Raw genomic sequence first — 19,217 nt, 5'->3', positions numbered from 1 at the left:
TCCTTGGACAAAAATTATTTTAATAAATGCTCTATCAATCATTGTTGCCACAGATACTTTTTTTTTTTTTTTTTTTAAACCAAGGAGTGATTTAAAAACAATAATGCCATTTACTTGAAGCCAGAGAAGCTGGGGCACTTGACTCCCTCAATCATACTCTTCTGCAGCTTTTTAGATAAACAGTTAAAATAATTTTGCAACCAGAACAACTAAGTAACCCTAGTATGCTTTTACTTAATGATCAAATGATTGGGGGACAAGTTATGACAACAATAAGAACTTCCCTTTATTGACTACCTTTGTGGTAGAAGCTTTACAGTTACTCATCATTTAATTTGCTTGCAACCATCCAGCAAATTAGATATTACTGTTATTTCCATTTTCCAGGCAAGGAAATGCAGGCCGAGATTATGCAACGTGCCCAAGGCCACACAGCTACAGTCGTGGCTGAGGTGAACCCGTGGTACCAGTTAAGAGCCACACACTCTTTTCGCTGCCCTCTGACTTCTCATTTCTTTGGAAAGGAAACAGGACATTTCCTGTTGGGGACAGCTCTTCATGTCGCCCTGTTTGAGCATCCTCAGGCCCATGAAATTTGGGTGTGCATTAAATTCATTAAGTGTTTCTTTAGGACTAGCCACATTTGCCCCCATGGGGAAGCTGACTTAAAAGGTGACGGGGGGCGGGGCACCTGGGTGACTCAGTCAGTTAAGCATCTGACTTCGGCTCAGGTCATGATCTCACAATTCATGAGTTCAAGCCCCACATCGGGTTCTGTGCTGACAGCTCAAAGTCTGGAGCCTGCTTTGGATTCTGTCTCCCTCTCTCTCTGCCCATCCCCCTCTCACGCTCGCTCGCTCTCTCTCAAGAAAAAAAAAGCATTAAAAAAAAAGTGATAAGGGGGTATAAGGCATGGCATCTGCCTTTGGAGGCTCAATGGAGAGGGTAGGCATCTTTGCCCACAGAAAGAAGCAACAACCGGGGCCAGCGGGGTGGTACCATCAGTAATTATGATGGGTTTCCAGAGGCAGGAAGGGTGGGTGTGCTGGCTGAGGAGGGGGAAGCCCTGACCAGCCATCTCTCAGAAGATCAGGAGACTAGGGTTTAAAGGCTCTAGTTCATAGATGCAAAAGCTGAGATAAAGCCTCCCCTGGTGCATGAGGATATTGATTTGAATTATCATCCAAAGCCAAATGCGAAGTATTTAGTCTTTTCCTGAGTACACAGGAATAGTGTGTGAACCTGGGATTTGGGGTTAGAAAGGAACAGATGTGAAGCTCTTGGCTAGCACCTACTGGTGCTTCCATTGGCCATTTGGCATTTTGGGGGAAGGCTGAGGTGGGATAGGACAAGGTAGCAGATGGAGGAAGAGGGGTCTGACACCCTCCTTCCTCCTGGTTCCCTTCTGAATGGAACTGGAGCTCAGGCCCTTTGTGAGCCTGTGAATATTCTGATTTCTGGTGAACAGGCAGCATGCAGAAGGTCAAATTAAAACTCTGGGCTCTGTGTAGGCACAGCAACAAAAAGTTCAAGTGTCTTGTCCAAGGATACATATCAACCCAGAAATAGAAGTCGGATCTCTGGCCTGCCAGTCTGGGGCTGCCTCTAATTTAACGTTCTGCGTGAGTCACAGATTCATCCAGTACCGGGAGGCAACCGAGGGACTCAGCATCTTTTCATAACTCTCAGTAGCTGCGTTGAGGGAAAGAGAGAAGTTTTTGTTCATGAGCTCATTCCAATCAGAATGTGTCCAGACGCCCAAATATTTGATTTGAGCCTGGTTGCTAAGAGACCTCCCACTGGGACCCAGCTGCCTGCGGGCAGGAGGGCGGTATTGGCATGGCTTCAGATTTCTGCCAATTTATTTTGAAACCAGAAAACCTGGAACCTCGGCCTCCTCAGGCAGCAACACGGAGAGGAGAGATCTGAGTCAGCCAAGCAACAGAGGAAAAACCCCCACTGACCTTCTGCCAGGGATCTGGAGGAGGGTTTAGGATGATAGAATTCTTACATTATGATTGTTTACTTGATGGGAAAGATGCTGGTATGGGAATGAAGAAGAAATCAAAGCTTGGTGCTTGGTCATGCAGGGGGCATCTCAGAGCAAAATTCACGGATTCCAGAGCAAGTGCCGGCTTTCTGAGTTGTAACTGGACATTGTGAAGGCTGCCTTGATTCAAAATCAGAGCCACACGCCCAGCTTCTTGGGCTTTAATTACCCAGTGACTTGGGGTGGCTCAGTCGGTTAAGCGTCCGACTTCAGCCAGGTCACGATCTCGCGGTCCGTGAGTTCGAGCCCCGCGTCGGGCTCTGGGTTGATGGCTCAGAGCCTGGAGCCTGCTTCCGATTCTGTTTCCCTCTCTCTCTGCCCCTCCCCTGTTCATGCTCTGTCTCTCTCTGTCTCAAAAATAAATAAACGTTAAAATAAATAAATAAATAAATAAATAAATAAATATAATTACCCAGTGACTTACCCTCCCCTCCCCCCCCCCCCCCCGGAAATGCCTAGAGCAAAAGTGTCCTAGAGAGACCTGAGGGGTCAGTGCTCAAAGGAGTGCTGGGGAAACCCCACTTTCTCAACACAAGGCAGACAGCTGAGCTAGCAGTGCCATTCTCAGGACCAGGGAGTGATCTATATAGGCCTTAAACTTTTACCAGGGTACAGGTATCCTCTGCTGTTTGAAAATTTGAGAAAAAGGTGGGAAACAAAAATGGGGCTCAGCATTTGTTTGCAGTCGGCCACCACAGAGCCAGCATGCACCTTAGCAGTGGGGGGGGGGGGTGGGGCCCTGCCAAGCCCCTTCCTGGGGAACTACACTCTGTATTTCATCATCTGTTGCCTCAGAGTTAGACCACGTCTAGGGGTGCCTGGGTGGCTCAATTGGTTAAGCCTCGGACTTGACTCAGGTCATGATCTCACCATTTGTGGGGTCGGGCCCCCTCATTGGGCTCTGTGCTGACAGCTCAGAGCCTGGAGCCTGTTTTGGATTCTGTGTCTCCCTCTGTCTCGGCCCCTCCCCCACTCACATTCTGTATCTCTTTCTCTCTCTCTCTCTCAAAAATAAACATTAAAAAAATTATTGAAAAAAATATACCATATCTGTGAGCACCTATACTTTATCTTGATTTATTTTGTGCATCTGTTCATTAAGATATGTCCTAGGGTATCAGAAAAGCCTAACAGAGGTTATTTTTTGGGTCTGGGAATGCTCAAAAAATTTTCCACATAAATTAATGGTAATTGTTTCTTTGCTTTACATCATTTTGGTTATGAAGGTTTTCATAGGAACGCTCTGCTTTTGCACAGCGTGGGGAAACCTGTCTTTTGTTTCTGAACTTGGCTTTAGTTCTTATTTATAAATAAATGTATTTATTTGAGAAACATAGGTTTTGCCATAAGGATTTTTGCTTGAGAATTGGAATTCGAGATGTAAAGGTCACGCGTGGATGGTTACACTTGGCTTTCACCCAAAGCTGTCTTCTCCATTTATTTTCCTCTTGGAGGTGATATATCCTAGTGGGTTTTCTTTCAGTTAGAACTTTGCTGTAGGCCCCATTCCTTTCTGTGTAGATGTGTGACTTTGGGCAAGTTTGATGGCTCAGTTTCCTCATCTGTCAAAAGAAGTCTTTGTTGAGTTTGAGAAGAGTGGGCCGTAGTGTGGTGCGTGGGGAAAATCAACTGGAAATAGGAAGGAGCTTGGAATTAGATATGGAAACGAGAGAGAGCAAAGGACTCTGTCTGGGCTCAGCAATAGTGTTGGGCATGTGGTCACCAATGCCTAAGTCATTCTGGATTTGCTCTGAGAGGCTCCCGTCAAATTTGCTTGATTGGAAAGGAAGGTGAGAAAGGAGATACATGCCTAGCGCCATGAACAGAGGACTCTGGAACCAAAAACGAATAGTTTGAATATAATGTAGGAGATAAGAAGTGCCTCGCACAACTGGGTCTCGAGGTTTGAGAAGGCATCAAATCAGTAGGTAATATAGTTTCCATCTTGCAGACCTCCTGAAGTGAAACATACCTGAACCCAGAGAGAAAAGCCAGTTATGTATGTGTGCTGAAGAAATCTGCAAGAGATTTCTAAACCTGCCTCCCCACGCCCCTTCAGTTAAATATACCACGTCATCCCAGGTGCCAATAATTTGTTTCCAGGAAAGAAGCTATGACCTCACAAGGGCTGCATCTTGATATCATGGCAGGATCCCTTAGGTGCCTGACCAGGGAGACCGCCTCTTGAATACAAATACCCTTGCTAATGAGGCGCATTGGCAGGGAGAAGAAGGCCATTCCAAATAAGATAAATGCGGCAGAGGGAGGGCCAAATCCTGCCTGGAGATCTTGAATATTCTGTAGGATACTCAGCCAAAACCTGTCTCTTAGTTTTTCCGTAATGATAGATGACAAAGCCCGGGGTAAAAATAAACCCACTTCCAGTGTTGTTTCTGGCTGGTTCAGCGGGAAACAGCATTGTTAACCTTGAGGGGACTAAGATTTGGGAGGCCTGGCCTCTCCAGGGAGGAGAATGAGAGAAGAAGATGAGTTGCTTCTCAGACTCCCCTGGCCTAGGCTTCAGCAGCCCTCCCTGAGCTCCCATGTACATTTTATCCGCAGAAAGACTCTTCTCGAGGCCGGCCGTGTAAACCTCCTTCCTAAGTGCATCCGTTTAAGGCAGGTGGTTGCTCTCGGTAGAGTGCCTACATTTTGTCACGGGTGTAATTAACACCCCAGCAATCCCACGGGCTGGTTTATGTCCACTGAAGGTGTAAATTCCATGGATGCCTCCTGTGAGCCCTGGGAAAAGCATTTGGACCAGGAATGCTGAGAAGCCTTTAGCTGATTTTTTTTGACCTGTCACTTTTGGCTGGATATTTATTTCCCCTTCCCCTTTTCCTGTTTTCAGAAACACTTGGGGAAATAGCTCCATGGTGGCCGACAGGGACACTTTGTCAGCTTGAAGGAGCATATCTTTTTTTTTTCTTTAAGCAACAAGACATTTGCTTTTATACAAATATTTGTCTCCACTTGTAAGTTTAAATATAAAAACTGATATGTTTCCGGTTATAGATTCTTAAAGTCTTGGTTCCGAAGAGTTAATGCCACAGTGCCAAGACACTCTCAGGGAATAATGTATTGGCAGGATGTAGTTAATTGATAGGTTTCCTTCAGCTAGAAACCCCCTGGGGGAAACAATAATCTTGTGACATTCCAAGATTATTTACATCTAATATAAAATGCAACAATAGTAGAAGTCTTGTGGGTAGATATATTTTTGGTGGGGATACGTTTTCTTTTTGGCCTTTCATTTATAACTGAGGCAAACAACAACAACAACAACAGCAGCAGCAACAACAACAAAGAGCCAGATGTGACAGCTATTAAGAGAAAAAGATGCATACTATGAATACCTTATGTTTATCTAGTGCCTTTCTTCTGAGAAGTTCAAAGTGCTTTGCAGATGTTATCTCCTCCATCCCCATATGTTATCCTCATTTGAAGAAAGGACTGGAAAATGCCTGAAGTCAGGGAGTGTGTTAGACATCAGATGAGACTGGGTTCTTGCATCTTGCACCACGCCTTGTTCTGGTTTGCACTCTGTATTCAGTGCACCAGGGTTGGAACACAAGCTAGCTGTCTTTAACCAGAGTCTTGTTTTAGACAGCCCCTCACTGCACCCCCTCGGCTGTCTCCCTATGGCCCCACGGCAAAAACACTGAACATGCAAAGGACTCTTGCCAGACCCATGGACACACCCAGTTGCTTCTTGGCTTGTTTCCTGCATCAGCTGTTTGCAAAGTCACTAGCATGGTGTATCAGTAACGTGATTCCAGGGCCACAGCTCTATTGGAGTTAAGATTCAGTGAATTGCTTCTGACTACCTGAGACTAACACCTGCAGAGATACCCCAATGGGAGATTGCATTTTAGAATCCTGGCTAATCAGTCCATCTTTGGCACATCCTAGCACTTCACCCAGACTTCAAGATTCCTTAATGACTAGAAATTGAAATTTATTATTAACATCAAAAGTAGGAATGCAGGAAGCAATATTGCAATTTTCTCTGGAGCTGTTGGCCCGAATTCCTTCAGAGGTGTACCGGGTTCCATTGTGGTTAAGGCTGTGGTTGGCCAGGATTAGAAAAGCCACCACAAGCCCGTGTTCTTTGTGTGGGTGACAGAGCCATTACTGAAATGCAGGGTGGGGTGTTGCTAGGTTTTCAACCCTGGTTGTCATACTCGTTGAAGCACTTAAAAAATTTATTTGGTGGCTCAAAGGAAGAGCAAGTTAGGGCTTTCACAAACAGGTCCTTAGATTTCCTCCAGCTTTGTCTGTGTTCCCCTCTCAGCTTGCTGCACTGTGTCCCCATATGCACAGAACCAGTTCCAGAATGCACAGCCTTTGTGGCAACCATGAGTGCTTTTGCCAAATCTCCTTTGGGCTTCTGGGTCCCTGACAAGATGGCACTTCCTGGCCCATTTTTGGTTGGGAGAGACTGTGTCAATAGTTCTGGCCAATACTTGGAGTGGAAGTGATGTGTATCAGTTCCAGGACAGGACAGTTAACTGCCGGTTCAAGACCTGGCTGGATTTCCTTCCATCATAGCAACTGGCAAAGCTTAAGATGGCGGCTGCTCTGTCAGCCCCCAACCAATTTATGATGGATGGGAGAAACAAACTTGGTCATTATGAGTCACTACGATTCTGGGATGGACACCAGGCTTTTCAGATGGATACAACTTTCTTTGATTTTCATACCTTAAAATGTGCTGCTTCTTCTGCTTGAAATCTGCACTGTTCCTTCTCTGCTTGGCAGATTCTTCCAGATCCTTCCAGACCCAGTTCAAAAGTTCCTTTCTGTGAAGCTTCTTTTGACATCTTCAGGAAGGTGGATCCTCTCTATTCTGTGCTTCCCCACTAGTCACTGTGCAAACTTCCATGATGGCCTTAATCACATTTTATTCTTGCTATCTGTTTACATGTCTTAATAGATGCTGACCATCTTGTGGGTAGGAACTGTGCTTAATTTTTCTATCCAAAGTGTCTTATTTCAAAGTACAAGCTCAACAAACATCTCACCGAGAAAATAACACACTCCAAATAATTTATAGATGTAATTAAGGTCAACCCACTATAAGGTGTTATAATTCATTGTCCCAATGCTCCCAGATATACCAGAACTGATAATTTACCAAGTGTTGGAAGACATTTTTAAAGGTTGATTCCTTTCTTTTTTCAACACTATTTAAGTAACTGTTACATTTCAAACATGTTTGTGGTTCAAATAGCTAAAAGGAAGAAAATATTGTACAATCAGGCTCCCATCTTTTGACAATGATCTTTAGAGGAAACGATTTTTTAAAAGATAGGAGGTTTTGGAGAAAATCAACCTTTATGGGCAGTTTTTTGAAGCTGTTGTAGTTGGGTGTTTAGGTCTAGCTCTGCTTATATGAAACAGCGTATTTATTGACTCAATGCCCTCAGTTTTTGTAAACGCATTTATGTAAATGCATTTATGTACATCATCAAATGTACTTCCCTTAGTTGTGCGGAATTAGTTCCAATATAAACTGAGGAAGTTTCAATGTCTGCGGTAGATTCCATTCTGGGTAGAAAATCAGGGGAGGTGCCATTTTGTTTAGACGAGGCAGCATATTTACTGCTTGTAGTTTACTTAATTTTATAAATGCACCTGTGCATATTGCCAAATGCACTTCAGTGAGTTAAGAACAGACTCTTAATTCTAATATGAACTGACAAGATTGTGACTCAATGTCACTTGTAGAAGAGGCAAAATCCAGGTCCAGGAGAATGTCAGGCAAGGTCTCACCCTTGTCTCGGGTCTAAGGTAGAAAGATAAAGGTTATGTCCATACTAGGTAGTATCCAAGGTGTGTGTTTGTTTAAAAGTCCCTTAAAGGTTTGAAAAAAGTGAAAAAACAAAAAGATACTTTTGTGGATTCAGCAGCCATTTGATTCTGCTAGTTTGGTTTTGAACAACTATCAATTCTCTCTCTCTCTTTTTTACGTTGTAGTGGACATCTCTCCTGTTTGCTTGCTCAACATCCATTCCTCCTTCTAGTAATACCTTCTCAGTGTTCGTCTGAGGTCCATTATGTGATACTGCCATAGTTACAAGCAGGGTTCTGGAGCCAGGCTGCTTGGGTTTTATTCACTCGTGTGGTGTGATCTGGGGTGTGTTATTTAACCTTTATAATCTTGGTCTGCTCCACTATGAAATGGGGAGAAGGATATTACCTGCATCATAGAATTGATGTGAAGATTAATAAATAAATATGGTAAAGCATTTAGAACAGGGCTGATGCATAATATGAATGCAGTAAATGTTAGCTCATGAAATTCTTATGTGACAATTACTTTCCTTAGGGACTTTACTGTACACATGTCTTCTATCACTGGCTGTGGCTATAGAAGTCTGTAACAGACTGATATGGTTTTTGTCTTCACTGTATGCCACTTGATTATTTTTTCTTTGAAAATTGTTAACTTGACAATTAACAAACAAATAAATAAAATATGATTACTAAAAAAAATTTTTTTTAACGTTTATTTTTGAGACAGAGAGAGACAGAGCATGAATGGGGGAGGGTCAGAGAGAGAGGGAGACACAGAATCTGAAACAGGCTCCAGGCTCTGAGCTGTCAGCACAGAGCCCGACGTGGGGCTCGAACTCATGGACGGCGAGATCATGACCTGAGCCGAAGTCAGATGCTCAACCGACTAAGCCACCCAGGCACCCCTATTTATTATTATTTTTAATGTTTATTTATTTTTGAGAGAGAGACAGACCGAGTGTGAGCAGGGGAGGGGCAGAGAGAGAGGAGACACAGAATCTGAAGCAGGCTCCAGGCTGAGCTGTCAGCACAGACCCTGATGCGGGGCTCAAACTCACAAACTGTGAGATCATGGCCTGAGCTGAAGTCTGACGCTTAACCTGCTGAGCCACCCAGGTGCCCCAACAATAAATTATTTTCAAAAATCAAAACATTATTTCTTTAGAGGTAAATTTTACTAGGATACATCTTCATATCGATCATCCATACATTTTCTGGTACATGATGTGCTCCTTCAGTCTGTCGATTAAAGTCTTTCCTCATTTCTGAAAAGTTTTCTTGAATAACATCTTTAAATATTTTTTGTTTCATTATTTCAGTTTCTTCAGAAGGGATACCATTTATGGATATGTTGCTCTTCCTTTGTGTTTCATATAATTTTCTAGCTAATCTTTGTTCTATTTTATTTTCCCCACTATTCTTGATTTGTCCTCTAGCTCACTAAAAAGGGTTTTTAGCAATTTCCCTTGTGCTGTTTCCAAGATAGTCTTGTGTATCTATGGTGGTTTTACTGTTTCCTACTTCCTTCCTGAGCTCTCCAGCTCATGTTTTAAAATTTTTTTTTTTCAACATTTATTTATTTTTGGGACAGAGAGAGACAGAGCATGAACGGGGGAGGGGCAGAGAGAGGGAATCACAGAATCAGAAACAGGCTCCAGGCTCTGAGCCATCAGCCCAGAGCCCGACGCGGGGCTCGAACTCACGGACCGCGAGATCGTGACCTGGCTGAAGTCGGACGCTTAACCGACTGCGCCACCCAGGGGCCCGACCAGCTCATGTTTTAATTTCTCCTGTTGACTTGCCCTATCTTTCCTGAGCAAATGCATCTTTCCTTGTTTTATAGTATTTTTTTTTTAAATTATGATATGTTTGATCACAGACTTTATCTTTTCTATAGCAATTTTTTTTCTGCTGTTGAGTCTTCACTGCCACTTGTTTTTCCTATTCTGCGGGCCCCCCCCCCGAACTGGTGGGGTTTGGGTTTGAGTGAGAGGAATTTTGTAATGATTTTGTGCTGGTTCCATCTTGACTTTTCATCATGTGAATGAGATGAGTTCCTCCATGAGTAGCTATTTGTAAGAGGTTCATGTTAAGGAGTGGGCCTTAGACATTTTGCAGGCTAGCTGGAATTTTCCTTGGATCACACTCAGTTTATGACCCAGGTCATAATATTGAGTCCTTCTTCTTGACTATGCCTCTCTTCTTTTCGCAAAGGAAGCCCTTCTTTGTGATTCCTCAGTTATGCTTTTCCTAGATGTCATTGTCCTGTAAACTGTCCATGACTTAGGTTAATCATCAGTATATAAAACATACTCTAGTAACTCTTTTACCGATTTCTAAGAACTAAGTACACAATTTAAGACACTAAAACTTTTGCAGCATTTATGAGAAGAGGCTCTAACATCAAAGTGTTGTCAAATAATGCATTTGATGGAGAGGATATCACCCACCTTTTAAGAAAGAAATGTTTTTCCCTGCAATATTTCTTGTTGAGATTTAAGTTTTTCTGCGTAGAATGTATCTATAGGAGTTCATCTAATAAAATATTTTTGATCAATACATTTTTGGACCAAAGGTTTCTTAAATTTTCAAAGATTAATGATATTCTTGATGAGCTTTTCATAAAATGAAGAAAAATCATTGATTTACAAGTCCTAAAAATTACCGAGTTTACATACTATTAAACCTGCTACAACACGTATTTTATATGTCCAGAGAGGCCAAGTGTTTTTACAGATTTTGTGACCTGGGACTTAAGTCTAGCTTTCTAGATTTCTAGTTCTTTATTTCCCTTACACCATCTGCCCAGGTCTGAACTTGGGCCACACAAACCTGAACTATTGGCAGGAGGGTTGGTGGGAGAAAAGTTTGATGGGAACAGTATTAGTAACTCTTTAATGATGTGTTATTAAAAGCACCTCTTCTTTGGGTCCTTTAATGAAAATTATAAGAGCTTTAAGAAAATATAAAGACTTAGGACCTAACTTTAGTAATCCAGAATATGTGGCAGGGCTTTCTAGAGTGGAATTGTTGGGGGGAACAGAGAGATTTTGAAGGATAGATAATAACTGATTAACCATGGAAGTGGGATAGAATGATGAGCCTGGCAGCCATCACCTTTTCCTCTAGAAAAACACGGCAGGCTGAAGGAAATGGTCAGTTACTGGATAACAGTCCACATGAGAGCCCTCGGGTGAACAGAATTAGGCCGTGTATAGTCTAAGGCATAACCATTCTTAGGAAATGATGGGTTTTGTTTTCTATGGCAATTTCCAGATCAAGATCTTTTATTTCACATGGAGTCCAGTAAGGGAGAAGTGACCGTACTAAAGCCACGCAAGTTGTCTTTGGCATTTCTACCTCCTTTGGGATCCATTCCTCTGGGTCTGGCCTCCTCAGTTCCGCATTAAATGTCTGCATCTTTTCTCTGGGACCTGGTCCAGCTGACTATGACTTGATAATGCTGAATGAACATCATTACGAAGTTTGGAAGAGAAAGAAAATTCTCAATAGCCTTTCGACCAGTACAACAAATGTCAAATAGCTGTCCTAATTCGTTTTCTTTATCCACCTAACACCCATTCATCCATCAGTTACTAGGTGTAAGTTACCATGCTAGGTGCTGGGCATACAGTGGTGCAAAAGGCAACGTGTTCCTTGACCTCATAGACCTAACAGGCTGGTAGAGAAAGTCACGGCCACAGAGCCATGTGCCATACTCCCTGCTTTCTTTCCCTTCACTTTTGCTCCTTCTGGACAGCAGCCTCTTTTCCATAGGGAGAAAGAGAGAGAACATCAGCATTTCTTTAGTTTTGGGGACAAGAGCAGAGACTGAGAATGGTTTTCAAGAGCTCTGGAGGCTGATCCTTAGGCAAGGAGCAAGGGTGAAACAGAGAATAAAGAACTGAGTAAGAAGAAGGAGAGTGGAAGGGAAGGAGGGGAAGAAGAGAAAATGCTCACAGTAGAGCATGGGAAGGTAATGCCCGGGTCCAACTCTTCATATTACTGAACATTTGACAGAAATAAAAGATATTCTAGTTGCTCAAATCCAGTTCTTGTTGAAAGAGGTGCTGTTTGCCTTGCATTTTGGTTATATGCCCCATCTTCTTGTTTCCTTGGAAGTCTGTCCTGGAAGTTGTGTTTGTCCCTTTAATCTGTGTTTCTAACAGCCAAGCGAGACCAAATTTGCTGTCCCCAGCCTGGAGAGCCTGGAGCTAACAGCCCCAGAAAGACAGGAAACCAGCATGGAGGTGTGGAGGGATGGGGGAAGCCAGGGTATCTTCTGACCTCCTCCGGGTCAGAGCAGGAGTGAAGGGCTGGCGGGGTCCTGATGGCTTCTGGGAGAGTCCTGGGCCTGCATCCACCCTGTCAGACCCAGGAAGAAGGTGCTGGATTAAGTTTCCTTTCCAGGGAGTACATCCCCCCCCCCCCAAAGTGAAATTGGAACAGTCCTGGGGAAATGGGGCAGGTGTCAACAATCAAGAGACAAGGCTGTTTACACAACTCAGCCGAGGGGCCCTACGGGAGCGATAACCTGGATACCAGGAAAACTACTATTTTCTGGAAGAAGAGGTAGTCCCTTCAGGTCGGGGAGGGGATACGCACGCGGCTCCCCCGCTGACAGGTGGACATGGGAGAAGGGTGGGCAGTTAGAAGAGAATCTCGGAGATGGGAGGCCAGAGGGAACTCTTGAGTTCGTTTCTCAGCCAGTAGGAAAAGATGTTTCGAGGGACAAGCCCCACCTCAGGGTACCCTACTAAGCCCGCCGCAGGTAGGGCTAGGAGGGGCAGCCCTCCGCTCCAGGAGGGTGTGGGGCAGACGTTCACTTTACACTAAGTCTCTGGGTTTCGGCGGGAGGAGAAAGGGAGAAGCCAGGAGGGGCCAAAGAGGAGCGCAGGCCAGCCAGGCCGGCCCAGACCCGCTGGCAGTTCCAGCCCGGGGGCCGGGGCAGCCCGCGGGGAGCACAGAGCCCGCGCCGGGCGGTCCCCGAATCCACCCGCAGCCCGGGCGCCCGGTAACTCCGGGAGTCTAGCTCTCTAAGGGAACACGAGGCGGCGCCTGGCGCGTCCTGCGCATCCCCGGCCCCGAGGCTCCCAGGCTTTCTCTTCGCCACGAGGCCCCCTCCCCCGGCCAGAATTTGACGCGAGCGCCGATTTTGGTGCAATGCGAATTAGCTCCAGTCGCCTAGTCGGGAGGGACCGGCAGGCTCCGGGAGCGCCAGAAGCGGGCCGGCGCTGCGGGCCGCGAGTCAACGCCCACCGCCACACGCATCCCCACCGCAGCCTCCCGTCGCCATAACAACCGGCCCCCGCCCGCCAGCCCCGCGCGGCCCGGGGACGCACCCGCCGCGGCCCCCGGCGCGCGGGGAAAGCGCCCCCGCCCTCGGCGCCGGGGATCCAGGTGGCCACGCACTCCCGCCCCCACCGCGCCGCTGCGGAGCGCTACGCAGAGGCGCCCCCTCCGGCTGCCAGGGAGGAAAGCCCTCGTGCCCCTGGGACTTGACTGCAGAATTAATAAAGCTCCCCAAGGGGCTGGAGTCCTCTCGCGCCCTCCCCGGCACCCTGCACCTGCCCGGGTCCCCTGCACCTGCCCTCTCCGGGGCTCCAGGGCGCGCGAGGCCGCCAGCCCACGGCGGTGCCCCGCGCCCGGGGCACGGCGCTCCCGGGGAGCAGGACATCCCCGAAGGCGGCAGCGCGCCGGAGGCGGGAGGCGGCCGGGGCGCGCGGGGAGGGCGGGGAGCCCGCGGGAGGAGGAGGAGGGGGAGGAGGAGGAGGGAGCAGGGCGGGCGGCGGGGAGGGAGGAGAAGGGAGGCAAGAAAGTAGCAGAAAGTGAGGCTGGCAGCCGGCTGCAAAGGAGCCCGGCGAGCGGCGGCGGCGGCAGGAAGTCTGTGCCCGAGACCAGCAGAAATAAGAGCCAGGGAGGGACCGCGGCGGCGGCGAGAGTGAAAGAGGAAACTGCAGAAGAGGAAGCTCTTGCCGCAGCACAAAGTCTCCGGCTCCCGCGCCGAGCATCCCCACGCGCGCGCCCCAGCCCTCCCGGACAGGCTCGCCGCCGCCCCCTGCGCCCCGGTCGCCGGGCGCCCCTTCCTCAGCGCGCCCACCCCGGCCCCACGCGCCCGGCCGCGCCGCCTCGCCGCCCTCCGCACACGCCGTCCTCGTCTGCCATGGCCCGGGAGAACGGCGAGAGCAGCTCCTCCTGGAAAAAGCAAGCTGAAGACATCAAGAAAATTTTCGAGTTCAAGGAGACCCTCGGGACGTAAGTGGGGCTGGGGAGAAAAGGGTGGAGGTGCCAGCGGCCACGGGTGCACAGGCGGCTCCTGCCGCCACCGCCACTGCCACCGCGGCAGGAACAGGCTGGTGGCCGCGTCCTCATTGTCCGGTTCTCGGCTCCGCGGAGCCCCCCGCGTGTCCAACGCGTGGGTCTGCGTCCCCGGGGCGCGGGTGGGCACCGCTCCCGGGCGAGGGCGGGAGGAGCTCCGAGCTTTGGGGAGGACAGTCACCGGCAGGCGACTTTCCACTTCCCCTGACACCGCCGCCCTCTCGACTTCTTTCTCCCCACGCGTGACTGTGGGCTGAGCATGGTGGATATTAACGTTTATCTACCGGTCGTGTGCGTTTACTCACCGTGTGTGTGGGCGCACCGTGGAGAGGAGAGATGTGGTCACGAGAAAATGGGGCTTTGGCCATTCCCATTTCTGCCCTTCCATCATGTGTTCTTACGGAATCGACATCTGCACGTACTAGGTGTAGGCAAGACTTTGGATGCCACGCGATTATGGAAGGGAAGAATTTCGCAGTGTTCTGGGTCACGTGTGGGCAGAGCCTTACCTGAGCGTATGTCCATTTCACAGAGACTCAGCTGCACACGCTGGGGTGCGTGGCTCCAGGGAGGGTCTGTGAGTGTCTCCCTACAGGCGATTTCTCTCCAGGGCTGTTCTGTAGTCCAGTGCTGGTGGCTGTGGCTCAAGAAAGCAGAAATACTCCGAAGTCTATGGCGGGAATGCTCCAAGCATGTGCCGCTCAGTTCAGCTGCTGTTCCCTTTCTGCCCAGGAGTTGGTTTTTGTTTGTTTTGTTTTGAAGCGCCTCAGAATAGGTAAGGAGGCTGATAGTGAAAGAGAATCAGGCACTGCTGGGGTGAGTCTGAAGTTCAAGTTATGTTCTCCCCTCATGTGATCAGTATCTGTTGATGATCAGTATCTGTCAGTATATATATTCTCTCACACACACATGTGCTATATGAACGGAACATTTTGCAGGGGTTCATGGAGGTGTTGATTAGGCTGGGAAGAGAAAGAGGAGGTGTTAGGTGAGATAAACCACTGTGTTCTTCCTTCTTTCCTTCCTCCCGCCCCCCCCCTTTACTTGCTTTTGTGGTTGGTTTGCTTTCCAGAACCACATTTTTCAAACCCAGGTGGTCTCCTGCCCCCTTCTTAGGGTGCCCCACGGTTGCTCAGTCATTTGCCCTCGCCCTCACCTTTGCAGTGGGTCCCCCAGATCGAAGTTGTGAAGGCAGCATTCCCAGCCTTGCTTCTGATTCCCAGGAAAGCACTCTGGCGAGGCCGAGAATAGGGTGTCCCAGCTGCTGTGCTGCACGTTAGGGAGGGCACCTGTGGGTACAGACGGTCTATCTTTGTTGGGATGAAAACAGAAAGGACTTAGACTTTTTCGTAAGGAGGGGCTTGGGACTGCTTCTCTCAGCCCGGCCAGTTAAGGAGTGAGTTTTGGTCAGAACTTTTGGAAATTGCTACTGAGGCTTATTGGGATTTGGGGTTTGGACACGGAGATGCTCAGATTATGGAGAAACCAGAAGCATGCCCTTGCTTGTCATCCTGAGACCGGTTATGTGGCTGCGGATGAGGGGACACCAGAGCGCGGAGTCTCATCATGTGGGAATGCCTTCCTTTGCATGGCGTATCCCACCTGAACCCCTTGCTCTGGCCCCCCCCTGCCCACAGCCTCCACGGGGACAGAGGCATTTCCCCCTGACTCCTGCTTTTCAGGAGAGCCCTGCAGCCGCACCTTTGCAGCAGCCTGGTGTTGGGGGGGGGGGGGGCTGGAGCCCCGGGGGCCGGGGCCTTTTTGGGTGGCCCCTGCTGTACCAGGCGCGGTTTGGGGGGGGGTGACTGTGGGTGGTTTTTCCTCCGTGAAGGATGGGGGTTTGCCTTCTGGTGCCAGAGAGACCAGTGGAACTGCTGTGGAACAGTCTCTTGGACTGTGGTCAGGTGCCCGGTGAACTTGGGCATGGGTTTCTATTGGGGTCCCAAAGCTTTGCCTCCTGCCTTGGAAATAATTCTTTGGAAAGAAGCTTCCCAGTGAGGCCTGTGGTGCAGGCGTGGGTTCTAGAAGAGTCTAACACAAATAAGAAAATGGTCAAAATGTTTTTGTTCAATGACATAATAGTAGTCATCGTAAGTGACTTTCTTAAATGAATACCGTGTATCAGGTATTATTCTAAGTGTCTTACTTGTATTTTACCCTCATAATAACCTTATAAGGTAGGTATTTGGTATTATCCCCAATTGGCAGATGGGAAAACTGAGGCAACAGAACGATTAAGTGACTTGCCAAGCATGAGCTAGGTATTAAGTGTGGAACCTAGGCAGAATAACTCATTACAATCACTATGACATTGAGTCACTTTGTGGGTTATGTAACAGCAAATGTTTACTAATAATTTGATTTAACTTCAGTATTTGGAAAGCTAGCTTTAGTATTAATGCAAGGAAAACATAATTATGGGGTAACCTGTTATCTAAATACAGTAACATTTCAAAGCTCTTGGATAATCAGCATTATTTTGTCTCTTTGGACTTTCTAGCAGTCATGTGAAGTTTAGGATGCCTGTTTCACGCTGGGCCAGCTCCAGTGACCTTGGTCTGAGTCTAAATAGGGAGGTTGCTTCCAGTCCTGTCTGGGTAGATGTTGAGTCTGGACCCCTCTCCTGTTTGTAATGAAACCTACTGTCAGTCGGAGGCATCACTGATCACGGTTTGGATTCATTTCCAAGGTATTCTACAGCTCCAGTCATTTTGTTTGTCGCACCTTCCCCATATGTCTTCAAGATCCTAAGGCAGGAAAGCCCTGGCAGGAGCCAGACTGTCATCTTAGAGTGTTAAAATGCTTTTAAAATAAAGCGATGTAAAGGCCAGAGGAACACACTTGGCCAAACTTTGTAATCCGATACCTGGCTGCCTGATTCAGGTAACTTTCTGTGCAGAGTAGAACACTTACTGTTGAAGCCAAAGGGTCAAGCCATTTAGTTCATGTGGTCAGAGGGGCCTTGATGGGGACTGGGGGCCAAATGGGAGTGAAGACTGGCTCAGGAGGGTGGGAAAGAGATTAGGGAAGCCAGGGACGGCCTGGGTGAAGGGACCTGCCTTTGGGATTTGGGCCTGGGTTAGCTGATGTGCCTCTGAGTCAGGCCTCAGGAAAAACCTGCAACTCGTGGGCTGCCTGTAGCTTCCTTTGAAAGGAACTCCAGAACCTGAGATGGAAGACCTAAGCACTATTTATGAATCAGAGATGTGTTTTCAGGTCCTTGGCACACTGTGGGAGCAAATAAATGTTGTGTAACAGCAAATCAGGGATAGTGAGCATTTCTGTCAGCGCGTTTGCTGAGGCCCTCCAGACCATCTCTAGCAGAGATGTCCTTCAACGACTTCTGAAGTGAAAAAAATGATGCTGTGCCATTCGGAGAAGTATATGGATGGCAAGAAATCTTTGGTGTGGTGTCCAGGAAGTACCCCAGACTCATGGAAATCACTCCTCTAATTTTGATGCCATGGAAGCCATCTGGACAGAGAAGGTCTGAGTCCTTGGCATGACACAGAATGATTGTCCCAATTTCCTCCTTTCCTCTGGAGTATAGGAAATGGCCTGTCCTAGAAAATAGATCTTCATCTCTGCAGGGTGTGAATACATGCTTTTCTTATAGACTGAACATTTTACGGTGAAGTGATTGCTGTCTGTAGGGGGCTGGAACTGGCCATCATGGAGGATTGGAGCCTGGCTTTCAGGTATGGCTCAGCCACTAATAGGTTGTGTGGCCTGTGGGCTGCTTGGTCATTTGTCCACACCACTCTCTCCCTGTCTCAGCTTCCTTGTCTCTAAAGTCACAGGGGCAGGGAAGACAAGATGGTTTTCAAGTGCCCTTCCAACCCTGAGATTTTATGGCTCACCTGAATCAGGAAGGTACTTGCGTGGTTCTTTACGAGCCTTCCTGCATGGCTAGTGCAACTCATTTCTGTTTGGAGCGGCATTTTTATGCCCAGGCTCGTAGCAAAGTGAAAACAGCTCAGGACAGGAAGTCTTATCCCACTTCATGTCAATAGCATAGCGTGTTCCCTTTTCCATCAAACGAGTGCCTGCTGGGTGCTACTTTAGGAAGAGTATAAATAGAAATTTCTGTGGGGCAACCACTGTCTTTTCCCACTAGTATCATACTTACATTCCTTATTCTGAAATTGCTCAGTAAATACACCTGTTGAGGACACAGGTGATTGACTTATCTGAAAGCCCCAGTGGGAACCACATTCAATGGTTCTTTTTTGGGATGTGTGTGTTGCGGGGGAGGGGTAGAAAGGCAAAGCGGCTTCAGGTGGTTCGTGTATTTGGCTGATTTTGTAGTATTTATTCTGGGATTACTCAGAATTTTAGAGTCTGGGAGAAGCATTTGGAAGAATATTAGCAGGAGGGAAACAGAGGTGGAAGTCCCTAGATTTCTCCCTGAGGGTGTCCCAGCTGCTCTGTTCACTAGGAGTTTGTATTTCTCAGCTCCGTTTTGTTGTGAGGAAGGATATACATTCAGCCGCTCGTTTGCTTAAAGATTTCTGTTGAGCATCTGATCTAGTCTGGGCTCTATGTGTGTGGGGGGGTGGTGGCACATCGCTGCAAACAACAACAACGAAAAATGCCTGCCCTCTCGGAACTTACCTTCTGGTGAGGGGGCCTGGGAGTGAAAAAGATAAGTAAGTAAAATATAGAGTGTGATGCGTAGTACACATGTGAGGGAAAAAAGCCAACCAAGGAAGGGTTTTATTTATTTATTTAGAACTTTAAATGCTTATTCATTTTTGATAGACAGAGCACAAGTGGGGGAGGGGCAGAGAGAGAGGGAGACACAGAATGTGAAACAGGCTCCAGGCTCTGAGCCATCAGCACAGAGCCCGACGCGGGCTGAACTCCCGGACCGTGAGATCATGACCTGAGCTGAAGTCGGACGCTTAACGTTTAACGGACTGAGCCACCCAGGTGTCTCAGGTGCCCCAGCAAGGAGCCATATGATGGCTGAGTGAGGCTGAGTAGCCAGGGATGGCCTCACTAAGAAGCTAACGTGGGACGGCTGAAGGCAGAATGCTCCCATCAGAGG

The 19,217-nt window shown here is 47.6% G+C and overlaps 1 protein-coding gene and 1 long non-coding RNA gene across 3 annotated transcripts in view; one reads left to right on the top strand and one right to left on the bottom strand.

The window, feature by feature from the left end:
* Nucleotides 1–9,824: 9,824 nt before the first annotated feature.
* LOC121014813 (uncharacterized) lies at nt 9,825–15,855 on the bottom strand. The gene is made up of 2 exons (XR_005783438.1): nt 14,473–15,855; nt 9,825–12,214 (listed from the first exon to the last, which is right to left on the bottom strand). It is a non-coding gene; the product is annotated as an uncharacterized LOC121014813 (long non-coding RNA).
* CAMK1D (calcium/calmodulin dependent protein kinase ID) overlaps nt 13,632–19,217 on the top strand; it is a 440,028-nt gene continuing 434,442 nt past the window's right edge. The window contains exon 1 of one of the 2 annotated variants that reach the window (XM_040451430.1): nt 13,632–14,104. In XM_040451430.1, coding sequence (XP_040307364.1) covers nt 14,013–14,104 — 92 coding nt within the window. In that variant the 5' untranslated portion in view covers nt 13,632–14,012. The remainder of the gene's footprint in view (nt 14,105–19,217) is intronic. The other variant, XM_040451429.1, reaches the window with a different exon arrangement.

Source organism: Herpailurus yagouaroundi, unplaced genomic scaffold (genome assembly GCF_014898765.1).
Source record: "Herpailurus yagouaroundi ecotype Mexico unplaced genomic scaffold, PumYag 203, whole genome shotgun sequence".
Taxonomy (NCBI): Eukaryota; Metazoa; Chordata; class Mammalia; order Carnivora; family Felidae; genus Herpailurus; species Herpailurus yagouaroundi.
The sequence above is the reverse complement of the archived record's forward strand: the minus strand, read 5'-3'. Positions and strand labels throughout refer to the sequence as shown.